At 39.5% G+C, this 26,532-nt stretch overlaps 1 protein-coding gene across 2 annotated transcripts in view; it reads right to left on the bottom strand.

Annotated features, from left to right (window-relative positions):
• PRDM16 (PR/SET domain 16) overlaps positions 1–26,532 on the bottom strand; it is a 350,362-nt gene that overhangs the window by 158,370 nt on the left and 165,460 nt on the right. For both annotated transcript variants that reach the window (XM_030018556.1, XM_030018558.1), the window contains exon 3: positions 14,646–14,696. In XM_030018556.1, coding sequence (XP_029874416.1) covers positions 14,646–14,696 — 51 coding nt within the window. The remainder of the gene's footprint in view (positions 1–14,645; positions 14,697–26,532) is intronic.

A 26,532-nucleotide genomic window follows, 5' to 3' on the forward strand; every position in this document is an offset into this window, starting at 1 on the left:
TACTGTGCAAATATGACTTACCAAAGGACTTTGCTTTCTCACCTATTCTTGGGCTTTTCAAATCAACATTATTAATTGGCTGGCTTATCGGTAAGTGCTGTCTGGCAGTTAAAGGATGTTTCCACCCATTGCAACGATACATAGAAACCAAGCAATGTCAGCCACAAGGACAAATAACTTCCATGTTGAAACAGAAAAATATTTTGACACCTTAAATCTTCTTTATAAAGGCATAATGCATTTCAGCGTTAATTAGCTATCCTCTATTGCATCTGTTATTCCATATTCTACCAGCCTTCTTCTTCCTTATTCTGTTAATTCAGAACTCTGGCTTACAGTTGCAAATACTACGGCTTCACACACACCCCCCCCCCGTTCCTTTCTTTTCTTTTTCTCTGGTTTTCTGTTATTCAGGTGTGTATAAATACATGTTTTAGAATCCGGATCAACTAGTTCCCATACTATGGAACACAACTACATAGGAGTTTAGGGGGTAACTTTCAGCCCTTCAGATCAACTTTCTGTTAACGTGCCAGCTCTCCTGAGCACCAAATCCACTTGAAAATGGAGAAAAATGTTTGGCTGATAAGGAAGACTGAAAACAAAGAGCACAAAAGTTACCAGGCACCATTAAAGAAAAGCAAAAAAGTCTAAAATAAGGAGAAAAGGATTCACTGCCCCCATCTCACATTTTTCAGTATGCTTCAGCCTGCACGTGCAGCCCACCTAGAGAATGAAAGGACAGGTTCAGTCTCCCTGCCTCGTTCACTCCACGGCTTGCTTTCACACTGATTAACAAGATAAACGTATAAGCACCATAAAAAAAACGTAAGGCTAGAAAGGATCTCAGGAAGTCATCTAGGCTATCCCTTATTCTAATGCAGGATTGTGTATATCTAGTCCAGCCTGGCTGGTATTTGTCTAAACCTCTTAAGAGCCTTCAGTGGCAGGTATTTTATCTCCTCCCTAGAGAGTCTACTCCGGTACTAAACTATTCTAGTATTTTATTTTTCTTAACATCTAACCCAAATCTCTCTTGCTACAAGGCTGGCTTCTTCTCATCTTATTCTGATGGATGTGTGATACAGATGATCGCCCTTTAGGTTAATGCAGAATATGAATTTTAGCTTCAGCTGTTTATTTTACAGAATGACATCTGCTTATCTTAAAGAAATTTGCCAGCACAAGCATGATCAGACCGAATTTATTTATTTAAAGTATTTCTGTTTCTTTTAAAAAGGGTTTCCCTCCTCCACCATATTGGCTTTGCAGTTGTGACCTGTGAATTAAGATGCCCCCCGTTTTTTTTTTTTTCCTTTTTTTTAAAAAGGAAATGGTTATTAATTTAGGTAGATATTTACAGAAAAATCAAACAAATATTTGGTGTGCTGTGTTAGCATGAAAAGGGGGGGAGCACTGTGTAAGCACAGTAAATGCAGGTGAACCGTTTTATGCGAGTGAAAACAAACTGGGGGAAGAAGGGCTACTAACAAAGGTAAATCATGGCTGTGTAAATACAAAGAGAGGTATGGTTGCTCACAAATGGGAAAGATAGTTACCAAACACGTGGCTATTATAATTCAGTGCTTGACATATTTAAGCATCATAGAAAAAGAGTACAAAAAGCACAAGACTAACAGAACAAGCAGAGATATAGGATGATACGGTGAACGAGATCAACAGAATTTTTTTCCTACCCAAAGAGAGTCCACCACATTTTCTGATTGACACTAAATACTGATTTAACCACATATCTGAAAAAGATATTCTCCCTCTTCAAAGCCTACAAATGTGAAGGGGTTTCCGCTGGCATAATATTATCACAGTAAAAGCAATTGTTTCCAGTCATTCCAATAGACCTGTGCAGGACTGAAGGCAGTCTGAGGCTGGGGCCAAATCTACCAGTGTTGCGATCAGGCGTTTTTTGGTCATCCATCCCTTTTTATAATAAATCACTGGCATATGAGTTTGTTAATCTTAATATTTACTGTTCACCTACTATCCAGTCCTCTTCTAAAATCCGCTTATTATGCCAACAATATCTACGTTTGTGCTTCTGCAAGAAGGAACAATCCATTTAGATATACTAAAAGAAAAAGTCCTTGCTCTTTAATTCTACTAAACCTCTGCAAGAAGGAAAACACACACTCAAAGCCTTTTCCAGCTCTAAAGCATTTCTGAACTTACAGAGAAAAAAAAAAATCCATTAGCTTCTTTTCTCATTATTTATGTACATAAGCTTCTAACACTTTAAGACTTTGGCTGGCATTACAAACAGAACAGAGAAAATACAACAAGGAAACCTATTTCTTGGGTATTTCCAGCCCAGTTAGTGTGAGGAATTAGAAGAAATTAATGTTAAAAAAAAAAAAAAAAAGTCATGTGCAAGGTTTTCATCAATGTTTTTCAGACCAAAGGGGTTCTGATGAATTTCAGAGATGCATCCAAACTTCTAAGCAAGTTTCCAAACCAAACAAGACTGCAAACTCTGACATTCATCAGTGACTTGTTTGCCAACCTTCCTATCATACAGCAAAAAGGGCCATTTAAAATCATCTCAGAATAATCTGCTTTCATGGTCATGGTCATTTTACTAGCCTCCGTCTGTGTAAGACTTTTAAGTCGCAAGAACACAAACATTCATATAGCAAATGGCTAAAGCCTTGGTCTAGATTCAGAAATAACATAGACATATACCAGGATTAAATAATAAACCTTGTTTTTCTGACTTCATTACTCGGAGAAAATCTTGTTATCTGGATAATAATAATTAAAATGTCTACTTCTTAATATTATAACTTCTTTTCTTGGACTTAAGTAACTTTAAAAAGCAAAATTCATCATACGGCTGTGTGAATAGCAATCTGGGCACAAAGAAGTGAAGTGCTTTGCCTAAAGTCATCCCAGCTTCAGCATGAGGATGGGTTTTTGCTGGATGCCACTACTGGAGACATTAGCCATCTACCAGTATAGCAATGCCTTGGAAAAAAATGAGTATGATCTTAAAGCCTAACATTTCCGTACACCAGGGTTGCCCAGCTTTTACCAAGGGTGGTACAGATAAATTGAGGTTTGCTTAGCAGGAGATACGATGCTGTGTGCAGTAAGCCTATCAAAGCAAAGAACAAATAAGCATATGGTGAACATCAGAACTGGAATGGAAGATGGGATACCATTCAAATTAGAAGTTTTTATTGGCAAAAGGGCCAGCGAATATAAACTGCCAGGAATAAATTTACATTGGAACTTAGAAGACATGTTCTAGTCATCAGAAGACAAAAAGCCTGAAAGAAATTATCTTACTGAAGGGGGGGCACAACCTACTTACGAAAGATTGTACATCCTTACTGCATGTGATTGTAGGAAATTGGACAAAATAACGCGACAGGATTGCTCCAGACCTCTGTTCCTAACAGGAATTAAGGTGAAAAAGAAACAACCACCCATATTAAGCATATGAGCTAATAGAAAAGGAATTGTCGGAGTAATGACCATTACATAACTTGAGACAGACTGAAGTAGAGCTGAGCGTCTCAGAAGATTGACAGTGGTTTTCTTAGTGCATAGATTTACATGGCAGCCTGGGCCTCATCGTATCTGAACTCTTTCCCCAAGTTTTTCAGGATTCACCTTTTTTAGGATTCCCATGACAAAGAAAATTATTAATCTCCATTTCAAGGCAGTGGTAGCTGAGTAAGAGACTGCTTGAATTTGCCAATATAACTCAGCAGGTAGCCCCAAGCTGTTTCTGGGCATAAGTGCAGAAAGAAAAAAGTTAACCAGATATTAAGGGTAGTGAATGAACAATGAAAGTCAATCCTTTTCTGGTTTTATATATAAATATACGTAATTGCAGGGGCAAATATGAAAAATGAAAATTCCTCTTGATTGATTTTTACATTTAGTTCTTAAAGAAACAAGAATGATACCACTTTAGCACTACCATAAAAACTACCTTGATGCAATAGCATTTTTGTAAACTTTCAGAGTTTCCACCAGATTGCATATGAGGAAGAACTAGTCTTCCCCTGGGTGACGCAAGCTGAAGCTTAAGACTGAAATTCCAGTAGAAATTAAGAGAAACAATTCCTTTAGGACTTGTGATTTATTCTTCTGGAACAGAAGGAATTATTGCACCAACCAGGGTCTAAAATGTTCTGACAGCAGATATGCATAACTATCTCTACAGTAATTATTAATGATCTGGAAGAATGCTCAGTAGCAAGCTAAACTCACTTTTCTCTGAGGCTAGCATTCATTCCAACAAACCCCAGAAATAATCAGCTAACTCATGAAGATTAGGAGATAGGATGCCTCAATATGACAGAAGATTTCTTAATTTTGGTTACTTACAGGACACATTAAGCCTAAATAGAAGCATGAGGAAAACTTGCTCTGAAGTTTATAAACCAGTTTATAATCTATTCCACAGCTTTCTATACTTCTTTTCTATACCTCTGTATTATATTTTAAAATAAGGAGAAAAAAAAAAGGGGGGGGGGGGAATCAGTCACTTGGGTAGCCAAGTAAGGATTTAAGCACTTAATTTAGGATTCTCTACTTCTAATACTACTACCTTTTTTTTTTTTTCTTATGTGCAATTTTATTGTTTTGTGTGCATTAACAGCTGGTCAAATAGTACATGTAGAACTGTAAATTTCAAAGAAAAGTCAGCAGACTTCAAATCCCTACAGCTGCCCAACTGGACAGAAACTGTCCCAAAAAAACCCTCTGCAGCATTAAGAGAGAGAGAGAACGTTTGTCCTTCTCGGCTCAGGAATTTAATCGGGGATCTTCAAAACTTAACATCAAGCTAAAGCTGGAAATTCAGTGAAAATTACTCAAACCATAACTGAAGATGAAAGTATATTGTTCACATTTCACGCATGTTTTTTCATTATCTTATCTTTAGTGTTATGTGTCTGTCAGAAAGAAGTTACTGCCAATTCAATAAAGGTAAAAGCAAAGGCAACAAGGTAGAGGCTTATAAACTGCAGAGCTTTGCTAACAGCCAAAAGGACAGCGTGCGGGGCTGCGAAGCTTTGCAAGCGATGGCGTGCCCCTTGTCTGCGTGCGAGCAAAGCCCCGTGGGACTCGGCGAGGTTCTAGAGGACCCGAGCGGTTATCACCAGCTGCAAGCTGCTCAGCCTCTGCGCAGGGTCTCCCATCAGATGCGCTCCTTTCTTACTGGTTACGAATTCTGTAATGAGCTGCCAAGTTTAGAAACTGCTGATCAGCTAGTGGGGAGAAGAAAAATAAAATACGTATCTGACTTCCAGGCTGCAATCAAATCAATAACTCATAGCTCATCTTGAACAACTTTGAGGTAATTACCAATAGCAGTAGGTTTTTTTCAGACGTTGTACCTCTTCTCACTGTAACTCTGAGAAATACCCCCACACATGAAAGAATAGTCAGATCTGCCAATCTGAGCAGGACCACCGCTGTAGGTCCCTTGAATCTTACACTGAACCTGCTGAACATGAGATCAGAAGTCGATCCATGCAAGTAGAGGCTATGTCCTGTTTTCCTGGATGCTAAGCAATCTAGGCTGTCTTCTGTGGCTCACAGCCCAGGGCAGAACAGATTACTACCCCAGCAACCACGGACTAACACCGACTGAATTGGTAGGTCTGAAAATGAATGATGCCAGCGCAGAATCTTGGACATGTTGTAATTTCCTCAACTGCTGCTTCATCTCCTCCTTGGGAAGGACACAATCTGCCCTGCAAGGTCTTTTGTCTCTGATCTAGCATGCAAGGGATTTTGAACTTGGCAAGTCCCCATCAGTTTAAATTCTACATAAATGCTCACTGCTATTGTAGATATAAATTAAAGCTAAGACTAGAATTGATTGTACATTTCCCAACCCAAAACGACTTTGTTGAATAGCTACAATGTGATTGAATCAAAGTATTCACTAAAATTAACATTTATCAGAAGTTAAAGGAAATAATCGGAAAGGATAACTCAATTAGGTCTAAGTGAAGTATTTTTGGCCCAACTCAAAATGAAATAAAGTTTTGAAAACTCATGATGTTGTGAAAAGAAACATCCATATTGAGTAAAAAAAAAAAAAAGTGAGGACAATCATTAAGATGTGGAGCCAAAATTTTCTCATTACCCTCAAATAAGTCTGGTTTTATATTGCAGCTTTTAGCATACAGCACTCACTCATGCAACTACTGTACCTACTACAGAGAGCAAAGGGAATGAATTTAATTTGCTTACAAAGTGCTGCTATTGCATGCTGAAATTTCCATGGGTAAAGATAGAAGGTACTACTGAACATCACTGAACAGTTGACTTCTAGCAATTATTTTTCTCCCAAAACTGCCCTATGAAAAATAAATTTGGGCTTTTTTTCAGAACACATATTTTATAATCTCATAAAAACCTCATCTAATCTAAAACCCCATCTAACTGGCATCATCAAAATATACTGCACTCCTGGAACGTGCGTGGGACAACGGTCATATCTTTACTGCTTTGTAAACACTTGATATATTTCTAGAGCAAAATATAGGGGGGCGGGGAACAAAAGCATATTTAGTTTTTGCTATGATATATATATTTAATTATAGGTCACTGGCATTCAGTTACCTGTTTTTTGGCTTTTCTTTGTTTTTCTTTTTAAAGTAGCACCATTGGTGCTAGGAGCCAACTTCAAGTCACTCTCCCTACTATTCACACAAACACCCTCCTTTTCTTTCCTCCCCAATAACCGTCCAGGTTTTTCTTTTTAGCTAGCGAGCTCTAATAGGCCTCCTACCTGATATATATTCTCTTTAATAGCTGCACAATGTGATTAACCGAAATACTGCACACACCTCAAGATCACAGATTACATTAATAGAACCATCTGGCTTCTATAATGTATGTAACATATACAATAAATCCTGATTCCAAATTTCACTCTGGAACAGAAACCTGTCCTACTCAGTGCAATCTATTCTTACAACACTGATGTATATTCCCAGTACTGTGTAAATAAACTGGTGGCAACACACACACACACACGTGCTTGCAGCTCCCTCCTTCGCTGCAGTATCAGTTACAGTCTCCTCGCGCTCCCAGCCCATCCCACGTGTGGTTGTGAATCCAGACCTAATTCCAGGAATACCTCCTGGCACGCTCGCCCTCCGCGTCCAAGGAGGAATTGCAGAGCGGACCGAGGTGGGGGTTACCTTCGAAGTTAACATACAGTTTTGAAATCCCAGAGGCTATCATTCTAAAATTTGTGATGTTTTGTCTACTCTGGTGATTTAAGGTTTGTCAGAAAATGTCAGAAAGGCCACGAGGCCAAGGGCTTCCTGATGACTGAGGATTTTCTTTCACATGACCTTCCTGAAGTTGATTTTGGGCTCCAGACAGTGCTGCCTTCAGCTCTGACAGGGGCCGGCTGGCAGCAGATTCATGGGGATCTCTGGGGCATTCTGGCATTTTTAAACTGAGTAGAGGCTGTAATACGTCCTAATCATCCAGAATATTATTTCACTAGTAATCGTCTTACAGGCGGTACGTAAATGCCAGCCTTTCGGTTTGCAGTTCATTTCATTAGCAGAAAAAAGAGCATGCGCTCAAAAGTATGCAAACAATTAAAAACATATCTTGATTCAAATGAATAAACATGTATGTAGAGTATTTTTAATTTCACATATGATACTACATGTGTTTTCTCAACAAGGAATCACTGAAATTAATTATATGTACGCTGAGACACAAGCAGGATTGTGAGAAAAGTGTTAAAACTGCTAATGTGCTTGTGATCGTTTTCACAAACGCAAAGTAAAGAGAGCTCACTCACTAGGACATGTGGTTTTCACACCATTTAGGAAGCTCATAGCTATAAAAATGTTTATATATCTTAAATTTGCATACATCTTTAGCATAACCGATTAGTCAGCCAGAATGTCTTAACAAGTCTCCTTTCTTCGCATTGTTCTGCAGAAGTGCCTCATCTTGCCAGCCAAGCAAGACGGCGTCGGAAAATGCAGTTCTCCAGGTGAGTTAGCGAACCGCACAGCACGACCAAGAAAGGTAAATAATGTGAGGCTGAAAGATAGTTGACCACGCTATTCTATGAATATTCATCAACAGAACGTAAGATATTTTAAACCACCTACAAAAAAAGCAATAGAATGAATTATTTGACCAGCTAGCTAATGGATTGCCATTTCTGCCCTAATGAGATGAGGTTGCACTGATGCTGAAATATGACTCTGACACTTACTATGAATTACTAGTGGAGTGGTTTTGGCTTTTTTCCCCCTCAAGCAGACCATTAGTCGGGCAGAGGGGTTTAACAAGACAGCAGTTTGGACTTGACTCTACTGCTCACGCTTCCTGTTCAGAGACGCAGCAGATCACCGATTCAAACCCATGCGAGTGGGTTGGTTTGTTTTGTCAAGGGAACAGCCTCCTGCCTTCTCACTTCCAAAAAAGCGTAGCTGGTTTTGTTAATAACTTGAGGCCCCCATAAAACCTGTGTGTTTATGTTTCAGATGCATTATACGAAGACAAGGTGACCTCTCATAACTGTCTATGCCTGAAGTTAAACGGACACTTTTATCTTAAGAGATATTGTTCAACAGAGATGCATGTCATTTGGAACAATGTGTATAAATAGCTCGGCGATACATTTCGGACACTTCCTTCTCAGCTACAGCAGTTCGCTTACTCAAGAAAATAAGGCAACAGGTTATAAATTAGCGCTAGAAGAACAAATCAACGTCACTGCTCTTTGGTTTACACCGGTGGCTGTAGTGATTTAAGTATGAACTCGCCTAGAGCGGAAGGGAGGAAAAGAACCAACTTGATTTACAAAAAGGTCTTATTTAAAATTGTATGAGGCGTTCACACTGTATCCATGCTTTGCATTAACTTGCCAACAGAGAACACGGTAAATTGCCATTAACCACCCTAATCATCTGTACTACTGAAACTACTGGAAATAGAGACCTGTGCTGAGGCACGCTGTCTACATCTTGTTGCGATGCATGTGGCTATAGTTGACTCGAATCTACCGGAGATATGGAGAGAGCAAACTTAACCACTGCTAGTCTTCTTAACTTGGCCTGATTTATGGGTTCAAAACCCCTAGAGACCTCTTTATGGAACCATTTGTCATACACACACACACACTATACAATCAAGCCCAAACATCTGTATCACAGAAATTAAACGTACAATGTTATGCCTGCAAAATAATTTAACCATCACTTTCTTCGCCGACTTTTCTGTGCCAGCCTTACACCTTTTTTTACTTTACATGCTTCATTTCAGCAAAATCAAGGATGCAAACTTCTTAGAAGTACTTAGTTTCCATGGAAACCTAAGCTGACCGCAACATTATTGTTCTCAAGAGGGAACTGACTTTACTATATGTTCATTCACTGAATTAATGGACTCCTGGTTCTTTTATTAGCAGCTCTCTAACAATGGAAAGAGAGAAATGTTATAAAAAAGACTCTCAGACAACTGTCCACTCTTTTGTCCAGGGCTTATTGGAATGACGCAAGTCTATTCAAGAAAAGATTATAAAAATCAACTCAAAGCTGCCTCTGTTTGTGGCAGCTAAACATACCTTTATTTCATAAAGATACAACCTATAAAACAAGCAAATTAAAGCTTTCTGAAATAGTAACTGTAAGGCAGTGATCACGCTGAAACTGGACTTTAACTATGATAACTGGGTATTGTTACACAATCTCATAGGGTTTTGTGAAGCATCATTAACCCCAGTTTTGGTCACTCTGCAGCACTGTCTTCCAGCTCTCAACAGTCTGGTACATTTTATAAGAACATGCTCTCCTTTTTTAAGCTAAATTTAAGCACACAAAAGCAGGTGATATTTTAAAAATAATTCAGTCTGGTTGATAGCATAAATTCTCAGTAAGTATGAAGACTGTTTTAAAACCACCAAAACTGGGGGTTTGATTCTTCAATATATGGAACCGAAAGATGAAGAAGTATCGCTGAAATTCGGCTTTTTAAATCTTCACTAACAGTTTTAGAACACCTTTTGTTAGATAAAGATAACAAATATATACACAATACAAATATTAAATGCAGGAATGCAAATATATGTTGTGCGAAGTGCTGCAAATCCAGGAACCTTAAACAGCTCAAGTTAAAATCTCTAAGTCAATCTCTCTCTGCATGTATAATATTATGACAGACTGTGCTTCGGCCTGAGGGTGTATGGCTCAGCTAGTAATTGCTCCACAAAAGACAGTTAACAGTTCCCTTGCTCTTCTCTAACTACCTTCCTGACTGCTTATTGAAGTCTGATTTCTTACTCCTCTGGGTCATCATTCATCAGTCCTACAGATCCCACTGGGAGAGACCGACCAGACCTTTCCATATCCCTTGTTGCCAGAGGCCATTTCTGACGGCCCATGATATAGAAAATGTCTTCACAGCAATCCAGTGGGACAAACTATGGTTATAATACCCAAATAATCATTTTGCAAATTATCATAATTATCAATCAATCATCTTGTGTGAACAATGTGTTTCTGAAGTATCAGATGGTTCCTGTGACCTGTAGCATTTTGTATATAATAATAAACCTAGAGAGATTTATGGCCCTATCCCTCTTTGCATCTGCAGTAACAAAACATTAGTTGGTTTTTACTTTTCGTTTAGGAACAAAAGCTCTCCATCTACCTGGGTTTCTTGTTTACTACTTGATGCTTCCTAAGAGGTCAAGATTTCTAATCTCACCCAGTTTTCTAACAGTAACTTTATTTTTAAAAAAATCTATGTGATTTGGGAGCAGAGAATAAATTACTGTGCTGCATAAATTACTTTTAGTTTATAGTGTCCTCAGCGTTCTATTACCAGCTTCTACTGTTTTGCAATGAAGGTATGAAGTCAGCCAAAGTAGGGGAAAAAACTGGTTTTGTCTTCAGTTTTTTCTTGTTGTGTTTTGTACAATACCAGATTGAATCCAACTCTTTTGAAGCTGATAGCATCTCCCGCTCCCTGTGTAGTACGTTCTTGTTAATGGATAAATTCAAGCTCTCGAGAAAGTCAAAGAATAAATTTAAAGCCTTTTGCCAAATGCCTATCCTATTGGATTTTGATAAGACAGCTATTGAGCTTTAATAATGTCTTCTATCCTTTTTCAGCTGGCCCTTAACATGTCTCTTTATTTGTCCCTAAAGCCTCTTCAGCGATGCCTTTTTATTACAAGTCTCTCAGCTTGCTCTCAAGGGAGACAGGGTCGACAAGAGTGATAGATAGATAACTCTATAGATTATCTCCCACAGATGTTTTCTCTCCAGTAGCCCCTCAGGCTATTCCCTCTAAGTAAACAGAAACTAAATAGAGAGTCTACTGAAGAGAGAAGTCCCTGAGGTCTCTTGTCACCACAGTCAGAAAAACAGCCCATCCAGAGGAGGCTGGCTCGGAGCTCTGTACAGAGCCTCCTTCAATATGATTCTCAAACCATCATCCAAAGTGACTTTTAGAGGCGAGATAAATACACCTAGCATTGCTCCTTGGAAAAAAAGGTGTCTTGTAATGGACACTGGCCTCGTTTCCTGCCGGAGGAAGTCTAAATCTTTCATCTCCCTTTCAAAGTTAAATCAAAATGACAATGAAGATAATGATAACAAGCCATTTTTTCAACGTATTAAATGCAGGAGAGAGCTTAGAAAATTCAGAGCAAGAGAACATGTGAGCTGCTCTCTAAGCAAAATAAACAGAGTGCAGGAAGATGGCTTGGAAAAAAAGACATTTGGGAATATGGGACAATATACACGCAGGTATAACTTACATATTTGTGCATATCTCTGAATGTATGCATTCAGTTCACTAAAAAAAAGTGCATCTCCTATTTAAGCATTACTTTCAGAATCGATTATTTAAAATTAAACAAACAGGATTAGGAGCTGATGTATATTTGTGCAAATTGAACTAAGTATCAGCAAGCAAAGCAGATAAAAGGAAAACTCGTTAGGAGTACACCACATTTTAGTCTATGGCACAGCACATTTCCAGACACGGAAAAATGATCCTGGACACAGGTCCTTTAATAACATTGCTAGAAATCTTAATTCTTGTGAGACGACCACTAACAAACAAATTAGCTTTCTGGTGTTAGTGGTCCCAGCAGAAATAACAGTAATACGAACTGAAAAACACTGGATATAGTGGGAAAACACTTCTTATTTTGCTCCAAGCGAGAAAAGGGCCTGCTTTATTACACAATATCATTGTGTCTGCTATGCTACATCTTCAGACTTTCCACTGCCTTTCAGTTTATGAGAAGTTACCTAAGAGAGCATTTTTTTCCTGGCAGCTTAACAGCAGAAATAATACTGGGGTCAATTTTTAAGCAGAGATTCCTTCCTGTGCATCTTCCTATACCTCTCACTGCTACCACACTTCCCTTCCCTGCTCTATTTTTTTACTGTTTTTACAGATTTTCTCCGCATTCTAGTGATTTTTTTCTCTTTCTAGTCCTTGTTACTACCCAATTCTGAACCTCTGATACAGCAGTCAGCCCAATGAGCCACCGAAAATTACGGTCCCTCTGTTTGGCTCTGACTTGCTTTTTTCCCAGTTTAAATCAGCCCACCCACTACAGTTACATTTGTCTTCAGTCACCTTCTCACCACCAACTTATCTCTGAAGGAACAGGAATAAATTGAAGTCAAATCTCAACTATTGTGTCTTCGGGGATATGACAACTGAATGATTTAGAGAGGCTGGAAAAGGAAATCTTCTCCCAAGAGGGTCTTGTACCACTGGAGCAAAATGCTAGAGTACTACTTACGAACAATTTTAAGATACTACAAGAATTGTACAGAAGGAGTTTTCATTCTTTATTTTTCATTTTCTTCTGACTGAAAAGCTGTCTAGCAGTAGTCTTTTCACAAGCCATAAAGTTTAGACTTGAACTCTTTACCTTACTGCTTTGACCTTTTTTACCCTAGCTGTAAAACCCTACTGCCCATCCTTCAATAAATTTATCACCTCATAAACTCCCACTAGTGCTTCTCTACAATGCATTTAAAAGACAGCAGTGGAAGGCCAGTCCTTCCCCCCTTGTCAAATATCATAATTGTCCAGTTTTATACCTGCTGTACAGGAAAATATTTAAGGACACAGTATTTTTCGAAGACCCGTAGTTTTTGCACCATTCTCCTTTGAAATAAAACTAATGAAGTTTAAATACAAAACCAAGTATTGAACATAAAAAGCTGCCAGTCTAACGTTTCCTTCTACCCTTGTTTCATACAAAGCCTGCTCTCTTTAGGGTAATGCAGATTCTGTGAGGTAGGGATGTAGAATTTATTTGTGATATTGCAATTAAAGACTGAGAAAGAAATAGCTGAGCAGTCCTGAGCCATGGAGAATTTACTCCATCCTGGTGATAAGTGCGTTGTGGTAATAAGAACCTGCCACCTTGTCACCATGTCTGTTCAGACAAAAGGATCCCACAGAGGCAGAGACAAACACCAAATGAGTTATGGGGATGAACAAGGTAAAAAGTTCAGCAGTATTGCGATAGGTCCTTTGCAAGGTCATTGGATGGTCAAAGGACATTTCATATTGGTAGCCTGGCTTTCTAAAATAAAAGCTTATTTTTCTCGACATGGTAAGAATAGAACGGTCCATACCGGACATGTGTCTAAATATCTTTTCCCAAACTAACTTTGGAGCCTGACAAGTATTATATTTCACTTTGTTTGGCAGAGCGAAACAAGTGTTTCCTTTTAGCTTTCAGAGTTAAGAAACAGTACTGAAGCTCGCCTAAATGGATGAATAAAAATGGCAGTTGTTGCAAGTTCCAATTTAAAATATTTTCCACTTTCAAAAACTCAGATTTTATGAATAGGACTGTGAATACCCATTATAAGACATCTGCATATGAAAAGAATTACAGCTAGCTCATTATTTCAACAAGGACGCGCTACCTTTAGACATCCAGAGAGGCTATAACCAAATATGACTTGTAACACTTTACTTTAGTAAAGCCGTTAACCAAAAGATAGCCATGGAAAGAATGTCATTTTAGCGTTACTGAGTATAACCCCAACCAAAATAGTAGACTGGCTACTGAAATATGTAGTGTTGAGGCTGCCTCACAGCTACTATGAAGAAATTTATACAGCTGGGCTGTATTTGGAACACATTTTTCTCTGGTCAGTATTATAGTTTAAGCATCACAATGTGATGAAAAGCACCGGTAATACATCATAGGAGTTAAATTTTATCCTTTCATCTATCTATTCCTTTTGCCTTGGACTTCACATAAGCTGCATTTACATGGTGAAGTGACCTCTAAAAATTTAGCACTTTTAACAAAGGACCAACATTTTCTTTTACTGGAAAAGAGGTAAATGAGGTTTTTCAATTTGGACCGGTAGCTGTTTATATTGTAGCTGAATCAAGGAACGCTTCAAACTATTATTTTCTTTTTCATAAATACTGGAATGAAAAAAAGACAGAAGAATATGCCAATAGAACCACAATACTTAATCCAAAAAAGCAACAGCAAATATTGGAAAACTTTTACAACACTATTACGATACACACCTTTGTTCAAAAGCAAGAAGAGAAAAAAGTGTCCAGGTGTATTTCAAAGCCAAACAGTAAAACAACTTGCATAAGATTGATCCATATCCTACCTTTTTTATATTGCCCTCTTGGGAGGTCACCTCGGGATCAGTCAGTATTTGCTAAGAAAAAACAAAATAGAAAAAAAAAAATTAGGTTGAATTGCAACTAAGAATGTTATAAAATAATAAAGTGGGGTTTTTTTCAAAGGCCAAAACTCTCAACTGCAACAGAGTGACACAGGCATTTTAGAAGTTAGACAGAAGGCTTATACTAGAACTACTATTATATTCTCCCACACATTTTAAGGTTTTCTGTAGCTTCTGTAAATAATTTCTTTAGATTTGGCTGACGAGAACGTGTGTTTCTTTCCCAAATGGCAGGGTGATGCAGAATACGGGCACGAAGGGGACGGAGACCCGCGGGCTCTCCAAAAGCGAGTCCCTCCGGAGCGGGCGACCACAGCCAGCTGCCAGCGCCACGGCTCGCCTTGCCGGCAGACCGAGCCAGCGGAACGGTGACAGGGCCAGGCCTGACGGCGGCCGCGCTCCCGGCGTCCCCGTGCGAGGCTGGAGGCTTCTTTCGCCTCGCAAACACGAATTCTCTCCCCTCCCGTAGGCAGGTGCTCAGCCAGGAACTTCACAGCTGTATCCCAACGGCAGGGACTGACCGCGGGGTCGGGGCCGTGGGATGCTTCGGTGCCTCAGGGCTTCCAGCGGCTGCGCGGGAAAAAGCTCTTTAATTCCTCCTCCAACCGAGGTGTGGTGATACAAGTCATTAAAACGCTGCTGTGTTCTACCTCAGATTAGATCCAGGTCAGCGGGCATTCAGGGAGGTCAAGCACCTAAACTTTCTATCACACTGGATAGCCCCATCAGGACAAACGTACTCTATAAGGACTTGATCGAGCAGCCGGACTCCGAGTATTTAAGTAGTTTCACTGACCTCGGTGGGGATCTCGGATGTCTAAGGTTAAACATATACTCAAGTGCTAGGGTGGGGTCAAGGTACTCAGGACTTCCAGGCCCAGGCAATGGATTTTGGCTACCAAAGAAGAGCAGAAAAAGCTCCAAGGAACAGAGATCAAAATGCCAAGGAAACCCAAGATAAAATGAGAATGGTTGTACATTGCAAAGGAACCTTACTTAAAAAAAAAAAAAAAAAAAAAAAAGGCGGCCAGGAAGGAGGCTCTGTTGCGTTTCAGCAGCTGAGGATTTGGCACAAAGTTCTTGGACTGCTTTGACCATGCCTAGGTGAGATCGACCAATTTACGAATTCCAAAAACGCTGGCAAATATCTCCAAGCTCAGCTGTAATAACTGGTCATGTTTTAAATAGTAAGCATCCTAAACCATTCTGAATTTTACAACAGCTCTAATGGATACTGAAATTGCGGTTTAGAAAGTAGCTGAAAGCAAATAGGACCAAGAGGTGAATACCAGAGCAATAAAAATCTGTGTGTTCCTGCACTTCTGTGTGCACATACACATGCCGAAGTCTCACCCTGAATTACTGAAAGTTAAATATCTGTCATGCACAGTTAGAAGCATGTGTCACCAAGTTGCTGGGGAACTGCTGACTGTTCTCAAGTGCAGAGCACTCACAGCTCCCGCTACTTTCATTGGGAACTAGCGACCCTCAAAAGCCTTTTGAGAATTAGGCCATGAAACTTTCAGAGCTGTAATATAAATATGCCTATGCTAAATGACTTAAAAGCCTTTGTGGAACAGTGCTGCTTCCAAATGAAGACACTTAACTATAATTATTATATGCAAAAAATCTTTAAATACAATTGGTTAAGTATGTGCATTCAGAGTGCATAATCCACCCGTTCAACATGACCATAAACGTAGAGGGGGAAAAAAAATTAAAATGAAGTGCAAATTGGGCTGTGGTATAGTCCTGTATAAACAGGTTTAAGAGTCGGGAATTCCTCAGTCTGAATCTAAATGCCAACACAAGCTTCCTTTTGTTGGTTTGGATAGATCTGCGCTCAAGGGGCAAGTTCTGTTTCTCAAACCGTATTTATTTTTTTTTCCCCTTCAATTCATAGCAGATCCCAAATTTCAAAATTCTTAGAGAACAGAATTTCTGTAAAAAGTATTTCATATGTATTCAAAAATGGCACTTCTACAAAAAAGCATCAGTAGCTGTTTATCTAACTGTTCATTCAGAATATTACAAAAGGGCTGATTTTTGACAAGATGAAATATTCTTTCAGTTTCCTTCTATTGCAGAACTTCTGGGGATACGAACCCCCATTTCATGAAGAATTTTAATTTCAATGGAACCATCTCCACACTCAAACCATCAGCATATTTACGTGTGAGAAAAGGTATTTTAGCAGTAGTGGGAGGTTAGGAACTCTTTTTAGATGGTATTTTTCATCCTTCCTTTGCATCAGACTTCAAAAAAGAAAGATGATTATGTCCAAAATGCAACAGTATGGGACTAAGTTCTGCCACAGACTTTCTGCGTTAGCTTGGACATGGCCCATAACCTGAATGTGCCTAAATTTCCTATTTGCCCATGTCAGTAGAACAGGCTGACAGTTTGACATTGAAATACACGGCGGGGTGTGCTGTGTATTGTGTGCGTGTAGGGGCAGAGGACAGAACCCAAAACCTCCCGCTGCGAACCATTGCCAGGGCTCTGACAGACCCTTCAGAAACCTTTCCGGGCTGGGGAGGAAATTTCAGAATTCTTCCTCTGCATTCCCAGTTTGGAATGAAAACTGCCTGACACCCCCTTTCTAGAACTTTAACAGTCAGATCAGGTACGTCGGCATACTGTAAGCTCTGCGGGGCAAAGACTGTCCCGCGAGATTGCTCTCCGCAGCAAAGGAAGAACTTGATGACTGCAATACTGTGATGTAAATAGTACCTTTTAATTAAATGTGAAAGGGAGAAAGAGGGAAAGTAAGTACCAGATGCGATGTTTATTAATAAGAATAACAAAAGATGCTTTGAAAATCTACTCATTGGGTAATTTTAGCTCAGGCTGGGCTTCATCTTATGCGAATGCCGTAAGACTAAATATAGTGCTTGACGTGTACAGTGGGCTGCACTTTTGCAGTTAACACAGATGTTCTTAAATGTACCCAAAATTTACACCATATGCTTTTTCTATCAACTGATATGTTGATTTTAGCCAAAAGAAAGACAACATGTCAGCAGCAGCCACGTCAGAAAAACTTGTGTTTTAGGAATCTGCTTGGAGGTGTATCTCCTCCGACTGTTGATGAATTTCACTGCGTTTCATTTCCTGGACTCAGCGAACTGGTGGCAACAGAATCCTGACTTAGTTACATTAGTTAGGGATGTGCTATAATTTTTGCAAAGCCTCCTGAATGTATACTAAACATGTCAAGTAACACCATGTGATTCTTTTTGAAAAACAGTTTACAAGCTGGCATTCTCCAGCTGCAGTTAACTCTAATTTGATTACATTACCAAGACAGATCACAATGAGCTTATGTAAATAGTAACGTTATCCATTCATTCCGTGAGCTCACATAAACTGCCATTTAAAAAAAAGAAAAAACCAAACCAAAATTTTAAGTAGGCATGGCTTGATGCATTCAGCAAACACTTAACAGCAAAGATGATGACAAGACTAGAACCTGCCCCTGCTATATCACTGTGAATCTTGATTTTTAAGAAGTATTTCCACCATCTGCTCCAAGTTGGAAACAGAAGAGAATGCCCAATAATTCCAGAGAAGTCGGTATGCAGATAACAGCACTTTTTTCAATAACTTGTTCTTCATTATCATCTGATTCTTTGGTAAGACCTCAGTACGTCACCACTGAAGTCAGTAAGACTTAAAGCTAAGCAAGCACTTCCATGTTTAAATCAGTGCCCAGGTCTCTGCTCTTGAAGCCCGCACTTCCCAAGCTATCCTGCTCTGTGCAGACTGTGTAGAGCCCCTTCCACGGCCCACCCCTGGCCAGCCCAGGTCAGCATTACGGGGACATCACTTCCAACTCTGGAATCCAGGCTGTGCCACCTGCACTGTCTTAAACCTGCCTCTTCTTCAGGGAACACCATGCAGCCAGATCATGAAAAAAACTTTCTTGAAAACACTTATTTTGCCTTAAATTAGCTGAGGGACTCTGATTCTTACTTGCACGCAAGATCACATTAATACTTAGATGAAATCACAGGCTATGTCCCTACTGTGCCTAATTTGCTGTTGTTAATAGGTAAGTTACCCTGCTTGACTGAGATGCGATGACTACACTGTCTGCATGATCACCCGGTGCACATGTGAACAATATGACATGCAGAGCAAACATTTTCCTCCTGCCGGCTCGTTATGGCCTTTAAAAAATGTCTCAGCTGGGCTACTGAAGAAACATTCATACCAGCACAGCCATCATACCAACCTGATACTGTGCATCCTAATCCTGATTGGTATCTGCCACCTCCAGGACATGGTCTCTAAGTAGGTAAAGCCATTTGACCAGCTGCGATACACACCAGTTAAAACACAACTTCGTATTTCCATGGAGCTACCTCTCCTGTCCAACACAGAGACAGCAGCTCGAGTATTCACACGCTTCACCTGCTTCCTGCACCTCTATTCCAATTCGGCTCAGAAGACAACACTGTTACTAAGCTACAAATCTTGTCCTTTGTAATTTCCATTAATTATTCCTTTAAAAGTTTTATCCTGCAAAGTCCTGAGAGCGCTGGCCCTGACCCAGCCAGGTATTTAAGCAAGCAGTATCAGTGAAATTAACAGAAACAGAAATGTTCGCATCCATAAGTGCTTTTCTGGATGGAGGCCAGGAGCACAAAGCACCTTGTGGGACACAGCCCTCCAGCACAGAGTATCAAAACTCCTCTCAGGTATTCGGGAGACATTCCCACCTCCAGATGCCTTGCGCTGTGCTGCAGCACCTCGGTCTCCACAGGAGAACTGGCAGTGTTCAGGACGTTCCCCTTGCACCAGTTCCAGCAGAGGTTAGCGTTGGGATATGGGGGTTTTGCTATGAAAAAAGGAATCATCTTTTCAACTGCCCGCCAGTACGTGTTGGCTCACTTGGCTCTAACACATATACAGATTCTTTACAGTTTTATGACTGTCTCCGCCTGGCTTTAGCAAGTATCACAATAACATTCTTACTCCCTGATGCCCAAGGACAATTTTACACACAAAAAAAAAAAAGCATATGAACTATTTTTAATTGTTATTATTTGCCTGAGACATGAAAAGCCATCACTCATTATATTGACAAATGCTGTTGCTGCAGCAGTAAAGAGCTAATCAACTCTGCCATTAACAGCTCTGTAGACTGCAAATAGCAAATGCACAAGCAGGAAAGGGTTTGTTTATTTATTAACAACTTGCCAATTTTGAAGCGAAACCAAAAAGCTGATTTGTGCGAAATGTAACACTGTCACAACAGCTGTTGCTTTTCTAGTTCTTCCATGAAGTTTGGCACTATATATAAAGGTCTTCTATAGTATATAGACAGGTTATCAAAAACTCTGCTACTTTGCAGCAACTCCTTCCATCACATAGTCTAGATACATCAGTAACCAAATAAGAACATTATTCTGGATACCACAGAACTTCAAAACAGCACACAGAACCAATACAAAATCTGTTGAACTAATTTGCAAACAATCATTACATAAATATAAAAAATTAAACAGTAGATTTTGTAAGCTCTGAACTCTCCGTGGAAGAAAAATATCTGCTTCAAAAGCCTATAAATTGAGGTCCAAAGACTGAGTTGCCTGAAGTTATATAGTAAATCAGCAGCAAAATTCTCAACCTTTTGCCCTCACTAACAGGCTATGGAGCCTCCCAATTGAATAAACCGGAATAATTAATAATCTGATCCATTGTCACCAAAGCTATCAAGTCCTGAAATACAAATGGAACTATCAGTTCTCTACTCTGCGTGAATGTTATATGGATGGCCAAACAGTGCTTCATGAGCTACAATAGCTTGTGCAAAAAAACATGAAGGGTGTTAATCCAGTTTGTGATGCTATTCGAGTATTGGCAGGGAACGAGCTGGCTTATATTAATTTTAATCCAGATGTCTTCTGTGTAAACATCTTCACCTGTAGTTTGCATATCTGTTTTCACCTTCTAGCACAAAGAGACAACTCTTCATCTGAGCTTCCTGAAGTTCGTTAAACACTATAATAATTAATGCCCGTTTTTGATACTTGATGCTTTTGTCTTTATAAATGCAACATTGCTCAGCTAAGAAAGCCTGGTGCAGGAATGCCTTTAAAACACAGTCATCCCAAGACCCCTCAAGGTGGAGCTATGGAAAAGGTCAGAAATTATATATGCTGACACAGGCCAAATGAGTTGATTAAAAAGCGCTATAATGCTATTTGTGCATACAAGATTAACTCTGTTAGTAACAGACCTCGAAGGAATGTGGGTTCATGAGGACAGAAGAACCATATGAGCACAGTATTGAAGAAAATACATATAAAATACACGTGAACCTAATCTGGGATTGCCAGGTTTACATTGTGTTCCTTTACTGTCAGTTGCCTTTCCACCGGGAAGCTGTCCCATCACTGCACAAACTGCTAAAGAATAAGCCTATTCAACTCCTTCAACCTCCTTTGCAGTTTGGAGCAAGGAGGATGAGCAAAACAAGCGTTTGAAAACTGCAAATAGCATGGCATGGGCTCACCCTGGTGATGACTGTAAGCATGTTGTTAAACTTCGCATTCAGGAGCTGGAGCAGTCCTTTAAAACACATCAGCTAACAACCCTACAACAGCGAAGTCACAGAGATGATGTTCTTTCATAGTAAAGCCAGAGGGAGAAGGAACCCACAGAAAGCCATTTCAGCACTGAAGAATTTTTTCTATTAGCCATATTTTTAAAATACGGGCACTTTATAGCACTTTCAGGCCAACAATTTACCAAAATTTTACATTTTCTGTAGTAAGTAAATTTGTGAAGCCCTATTAACTTGAGGAAATTTTCAATATCCTGCCTTGGGAATTTGAAACAAATGTGCCCGGAATTAAGAGGGAAGGGAGGAAAGCTCTTGTCTGAGAGGAAGAATTTCCTTTCCTGGCTGGTGAGTGAAGGAGGATGAACAGCACTACTCTGACTGGCAAGAAACAAGCCAAGGGCTGAAAAGAGTATAAAGAATAAACCAACCATTCACTGCTAAGGGCAACCCCAGCACAATTGGGAACACTGTAGAGCAGCCAAACTGCGGTTTGTGGACCAGTAACAGTCTGCAAAGCCGTGGTATGCACTCCACAGACCATTTTATAACCATTTATTTTTCAGTTGAAAGTCTGAACAAAAAGGTGGTACAGTGCTGCATGAAAAATGTTCAAAATTAGGAGGGATCCATGGCCCAAAATTTCTGGTAATCTGCCACAGGGAACACCTCTGCACTTGCTCATGCCTTGTGTCCTGCATGGCTGTACGGAGGAATTGTTCCCGTTTGCCAGCTTTCTCCAGCTTTCAGGAGAACAAAAGGCAGTTTACAGAGGTGAATCGTTACAGGTTATTCCAAAGGGTGTTCAAAAGAAAGGCACATCCTAAGTCATCTTTTAGCAAGAAACAGCACCTTCTTATCACACGGAACAAACGTCTATGCATCCAGAAAGGTGCAGGAAAATGTCAGGGGTAGTTAATGTTAAGAATGAATGTCAAACGTTTAGAATATGTTTAAGAACAAAGACTGCAAGAAAGAAAATAAACATGTAGCTTACATACATGGTATCGCAACTTCTGTATCACTTTTTAAAGACATAACTCCTCCATGACATTGTGATCAAGTTCAACTGCAAATACCAGGAAGTTAAACAGAATCTAATGGAGAGCATTTGTAATAACTTCAATAAGCTGAGGACTTGAGACTTTCAGCCAAGACAAATAAGAGAGGGTACTGATTAGCAAATGTCACCGTTTCCTCTTGCCAAGCACTCAGGGACTGGTGATAGGAGAGTATTAAATATAATCTCACAGTCTTTAGGGGCTCTTTGATTTTATATTGCATTCTTATCGGGTTCTTAAAGTCCAGTGTTAATGAGCATGAGAAATGCACTTGATAGTTTGGCAGTTTTGCTAAAAGAAAACGTATTTCATTCATTACATGTGTTCCTTGGATCCAAGTTGGAGATGCATTTCCCTTTCATATGGCACCATATCTAACCTCCCTCTATTCTCTTCCTCCACTTCAGCAATCCAACATCACCTTTAGCAACCATCTATTTACTATTACTATTTGAAGAAAGTAGGTTTTATCAACTACAGAGAATGAGATCTTTAAGGACCTTGGAGCAGAGACGAAACAGTAAGCGCACACCCACTGCATCCCCCTTCTGCAAGTGAAGGGGAATACAGTGATTCCGGAAAGACGAGTAAGTCCCAATTAATAATGTAAGCCTGTAAGTCTTCTGTCTAGTATTTTGCTCACTTCTTGAAACACCTCCCAGAAAACAAATATGTAACAGTACACAAGAAAAAAAAAAAAGTTTAAATTCATTATGATTTTCTTTTTTAAATACCCTTACAAATATTATCTTGAACTCGCTTTTTCCTGAAGGGAAATTCCATGATAAAAACTGAATTATGAAAAGATGAAAGGGACACGTCTCTCTGTGTCTAGCGCTGAGAAGTGTGTACGGTCTAAGGACTAAAACAGAAGTTGTAAGTATTGAATTGTATCTGTATTTACTTAGTTTGTTTATCTTCAAACCTGGGAACGTGCCTACCAGACTTTTATGCTAAATAAAATATGAAATCCTCTGACACAATGTGTTTTGGAATCGCAAACCAGTTACATCTTCACTCTAACCACAGAGAAAATAGTCGTAAAATGGAAGCTTAGGGTCATCAACTCTAAATTCTGTCTGCCACAGAACTACACAACACAATCACTTAATGTATCTAGAGCTATTTATTATCTGAGAAAAAAATCATCTTGAAGAGTGAAGTGTAATGTTTTGGTTAACAGGTAAAGCTCTGCTGTTTGCAGCAATGTAAATGGATTGGACGGTTAGCTTTAGTCATATACGATCCATCTATCTTTTGTTCTTGATCCTTTTTAGTTATAAAAATGACCTTGATATTGACAGAATAATATAAATGAACTTCCGCTGTACTTCATATATTGATAACCTGTTTGTTAAGATGATCAGTAATAATCATAAGTAAATAAAGAGAGACCATACATCTTCTTGTAATGGCAATGCTGACATGCACTTGATCTGACGTATGGGGACCTCTGGGCTTCGGCTGAAGAGCTCATACTTCATATTAAATTGCAGCCCTTCTATCCAGGACACACATCGACATATAAATCTATACAAGGCAATGCACTCAAATCTTAGTATCTAATCATACCTGTTATGACTAGGATATCTTAAGAAAACACCCTCAAAGGGAAGAAGTGTATTGAAATGGCTTCAACAAATATACCGTCTAGTCCCTGGAATAATTCATTATTCAAACACCAGTCATTTTTGCCTCCCTTTGGGTGAGGTTCATATACAGCTAATCGACTGATTTGCCTTATTCTTGGTATCACTGGGGTGGCATTCATTTCCATTGGCAAGACTCTCAAACTCCCTGCCTTTCTCCCTTCAGTGGCAGGGGTTAAGTACCTTCAAACCTATATGGCAACATCAACACTATTTCTTTTTCCTTACAAAATCCCCTTCATCATAGACAAAGTCTTGCCATTGGTGCTGAAAGCGATCGGCACCAATATTGTAGGAAACAGGAAAGTCTCGGCACTTCAGTCTCTCCGTGTGTACAGTTGCCGAAGAGAAGGACTAGGATTAGATGTACCAAGGTAGAAGATTTTCTTCTTCAGGTCTCAAGACATAAAACAGGGCCAGCTGGCTTCAGCTTCTCTCATCACCCATGCTGAATGACACAGCCTCCATCCTTATTTAAATGTAGTAATTATACAGTTAAGAATTTGAGAAAGAACAGAGAAAAAAGACCTCATTTCATTCTCTTCCTCACAGCCTAAAAAGACACTGATAAGAACTATGAATTCTTTTACCACAATTAAAAGACTATATAACAAATACATTTTTTCATAGGCATGCTTGCCTGTCTTGGTTCAAAAGCCAAGTCTTTCCTCTGCCCAAGTAACACACAACTTTGCTGAGCTCACTGAAAGGGTTCTAGTTCCCCACACGCAAGTATGTCAAATCACAAGCACAAACATAAAAGCCAACTTGCAATTCACTGCATACGGAATTTGCCAAAAATCCAGCTCAATAAACTGCAGCTATATCTAGACCTTATCCTCAGTTCCATCAAAATAATGGCCTTCAATGTAACCATAGTAGTGCACCAAAGCTAAATAGCTAAGCTGTGACATGTAGATTTTTGATCATTAATCACACTTGAAGGAAAATAAAGCCAATATGAAACGTTCCCACCAATTTCAAAAGTCTAAAGTGGGAAATGCACTGTCTCATTTAGCAGCTTAGTTTTGCTGCTCACACTGTGAAAGGAACGAATGAAAACAGCAGCCTTCCTAATAGCTGGTACCGTCCAGGGGGAGCGTAGGCTGTCTGGGAATGTATCCCTGCCTGGCACTCAGACAGAAAGGATGGGATATGTCAATTTGATACCCATCAGCAGGATAACCTAACTGTCACTTTAACATGACAAGGTCATAGTCAGTCAGTGTGAGGCAGTAAGAAAAATGGCCCATTAAAGCCTGAGAAGAACCGGAAGAGAAACATAAGGGTGATGATGAGATATTCGAGTCCTATTTATTTTAGTGGAAGATGCAGATATTCAGTGCTCCGTGCAGGGACGATCTTTTCTGAAAGAAAAATAAGAAGATGGTGACTAGCGTAGCCACCACGGGTGCCTGCCACAGAGAGCTTGAAGGGAAGTTTACATCACTTAACTCTCATTTAATTTAGCAAAATAAGTCTTTGATAAACTGAAGATATTAAGAGCCTTGCATGGGCTCTAAACAGGTGGGGAATTTTCTGGACTTATGTGTTTCTTCCGTGGTATGATCTGTGGTAATCACAAGGAACAGTTTCTGCTATTGCATATGCCACTCTTTTGCCACTTGTCCTCAGGATGCACTGCCGCTCAAATACGGAATAAGTACTTATGCTGAGTTAGTACGTTAACTGGGAAAGGAATTCCCTGTAGTAACGTTCTGTGCAAGGAAAGAGAACAATAGAGGGACAGAAAAGGGCAGGCACTCTGCCTTTACTCAGAAGCAGTATTAAGCAAATGATACTCTCTATAAAGTTAATACGGAATTATTCTGTGGACTAACTTCAGACATTGGCACAATCGGTTTCTTATTTAAAAAGCATACAGTGTTGTTTTATCTGAATTGATAGGGGGTGCCAGGTGAGTTCCCTTTTAAGAGCTGTAGAAACAATCTGAGAGAGAACTGGGTAATATTATGCTTGGAATGATAATATTGTGTTTGGAAAAGGTCAATATTTTATTTAATCAGCCAGACAGAGAGTGGGTGGCAATTTCAATGCATTTTCTTGAGACAGGAATTCAGGAGTCCAAATGGAAATAAGTTTCTGGTTTTTTCTTGGGCCGCTGATGTCTTCCACAGGTAGGAATTTGTGTTTAGTGTTCAAGGGCATGATATAATAGGGCTGGCTATAGCTCCAGTGCTTCTTTGGAAGGAACGTCATCTTGACTGTCTATAGCTTCACTTTGCACCTGGTTTGTAAACCAGCTACGTTTCAGGAATTGACAAATCAGAGAATTACAACTGCAAGCTAAAAAAAATTAAACCTAAGGTAATCTTTAATCTTTAGAGCATCTGTATAAACAATAAACATGAATCACTTCTCAAAATAAATCTATGACAGCGTATCACATGCTAGGCTGTGTATCATGAGCTTAGGAGGAAGCATGCGGTTTTCATCTTCTCAAGTATACAAAACTGTTACCAAGACATAATACTTCATGGGTACAAGACTGTTAATTGGCTTGGTCC

The sequence above is a fragment of the Aquila chrysaetos genome, chromosome 6, assembly GCF_900496995.4.
Source record: "Aquila chrysaetos chrysaetos chromosome 6, bAquChr1.4, whole genome shotgun sequence".
In the NCBI taxonomy this organism is placed as follows: domain Eukaryota; kingdom Metazoa; phylum Chordata; class Aves; order Accipitriformes; family Accipitridae; genus Aquila; species Aquila chrysaetos.